The 1,944-nt window shown below is 49.6% G+C and overlaps 1 protein-coding gene across 1 annotated transcript; it reads right to left on the bottom strand.

Moving 5' to 3' along the window:
- Positions 1–293: 293 nt before the first annotated feature.
- LOC131144870 (non-classical arabinogalactan protein 31) lies at positions 294–1,522 on the bottom strand. Its single transcript, XM_058093790.1, has 2 exons — positions 996–1,522; positions 294–864 (listed from the first exon to the last, which is right to left on the bottom strand). The coding sequence occupies exons 1-2, from the start codon at positions 1,423–1,425 to the stop codon at positions 536–538; spliced, it is 759 nt and encodes a 252-aa protein (XP_057949773.1). The 5' UTR covers positions 1,426–1,522; the 3' UTR covers positions 294–535.
- Positions 1,523–1,944: the final 422 nt, after the last annotated feature.

Consider the following 1,944-nt stretch of genomic DNA (forward strand, 5'->3'; position numbering starts at 1 on the left):
ATTACAAAACTAATTAATAATTAATAAATATAATTTTTAAAAAATATATTTTAAAATAAAAAAAATTAAATATTTAAAATAATTTTTATCGAATTTGCTTGGAGTCGGCTTATTAGACGAGCTGCCGTGAGGTATTAGATGAACTCGCAAACTGCTTAATCTTGCCTCAATTTGACCCACCTGTAAAAGTTACTTACCCGCCCGTTGGTCCCCCCCTTGACTGACTGGCACTGTAAAAGAAAAGTACTTGAAGAGTTCAAATTGAAAAGCAGCCCATTTCCCAACACCATAAATACAAATAAATTATTTTAATAATTGCGCATTATTCATAAAACGAAACCAAAAATAAATAAAAATAAAAAAACAGAAACAGAAGCCAAACAGGTAATTAACACTAATTAAACAAACCCTCAAAAGACCCAAAAGTCCCAGCTAGACAACTTTATGGAACATCACGCTAATTATTGTCACACCAAGTCTGCGACCGATCGAGTAGACAAGCCTAGCTCCAGCTGCACGCCTGCACGCAGACCGATCAACGGGGACACTTGCCGGGGTGGGCCGGCGCCGGTTCGAAGGCGAAGGGCCCGACGGTGTAGAGAGCATAGGGAAGATGCGCCACGTCACCATGCGGGGGCTTCTCCAAGCGGTCCAAGACGGCACCGTAAGAGCCGTCGTGGAGGTTGGTGGCGCGGGTGCACGGGGAGTCCGCCGGAGGCGAAACGAGGAACACCTTGCACTTGCGGGCGCCGAAGGTGGTGACGCTCTTGGGCGCATGAATGAAAAAGAACCCGTTCTTGTCGGTCTTGGCCTCCTCTACTACGGGCATCCTGCTGTTGTTGCACTCAAGCTTCACGGTGGCACCTGCGGCGGCCATAAAATATTGTGTTGTTACAGAGTTTTGACCAAAGGGTAGCTCATATTTCAAGACAGTAACTTAAATAACTCGTTAGTGAGACGCACATTGCCCGTTTTGTGCTCGTTAAGTGACTTACCAAGAAGGGGTGAAGCTCCGGTGAGGGTGTTGGAGCCTACGTACTGGCAGGGCTTGCAGTAGACAACGCCTTGGACGGCGACGAGCTTCCTTGGGAGGAAGTGGGGGACCCGGGGATGAGCAGGGGGGAGAGGATGAACCGGTGGACGGGCTGGAGGGTGGGCCGGTTGGTTATAGTGCGGAGACGGGGCGTGGCGATGAGGGGCTAGAGCCGGCGCTGGGGTGGGCGTGTGGTGGAAGCTGGGGTGGTGCTTGTGGTGGTGGTGGTGGTGGTGGCCACCGTGGAGGGGGGCAGGAGGGAGATGGGGGGCGACACTCGGAGGGTGGGGGTAGTGTTGGTAAAATTCCTCTCCATAGACACTGAGGCAGCTCAGTGAGAGCACCGAAAGCTGCACAAGCACCAAAGCTTGAAACCCCAGAGAGCCCATCATTTTTTCTAGCGCGAGAGAGAGAGAGAGAGAGAGAGAGAGAGAGGCGGGGGGGGGGGGGGGGGGGTGGGGGGGGGCGGGTAGAGATGAAGAGTGGAAGATGAGGTGAATGGGTGAGTAGAGGAGGGGATTTATAGGGTCTAAGGCGGGATTCTCTGCGGGTTTTACTGATTTTAAAAAAATTAAAAACAATGTGGGGTTACTCATTATTGTGTAGCATGGTGTTGGCGTGCTACTGTGGTTTAGCTAGCTGGGGATGATCTTTTGGGCTCGCTGGGTTGGGACTTGGGGAGTGCGTGAGAGCCTAGAAGAAGGCTAGAAGTTTCCCAAGAGTGCATTTGTATCTGCCCATGGCTTGGTTGGTATGCACAAGATTTTGGGGGGTAATTTTGGATTTTCGGAATATTGCAGAGAGCCTAGAAGAGGGCTGGATGATTTTAAAATTTCAAAAAAAAAAATTTTAACCCTACTTTTATTTTTGATCTAATTTTGGTGGGGGCCCAGAATGTCCTCCACCGTTTG

The sequence above is a fragment of the Malania oleifera genome, chromosome 12 (genome assembly GCF_029873635.1).
Source record: "Malania oleifera isolate guangnan ecotype guangnan chromosome 12, ASM2987363v1, whole genome shotgun sequence".
Classification (NCBI taxonomy): Eukaryota; Viridiplantae; Streptophyta; class Magnoliopsida; order Santalales; family Ximeniaceae; genus Malania; species Malania oleifera.

Excerpts from the sequence above, each read along its gene's own strand:
- LOC131144870 (XM_058093790.1), bottom strand. The coding sequence starts at position 1,425 with ATGATGGGCTCTCTGGGGTTTCAAGCTTTGGTGCTTGTGCAGCTTTCG. Across the intron at positions 865-995 it reads CGGAGCTTCACCCCTTCTTG|GTGCCACCGTGAAGCTTGAG; the intron begins GTAAGTCACTTA and ends TGGCCGCCGCAG.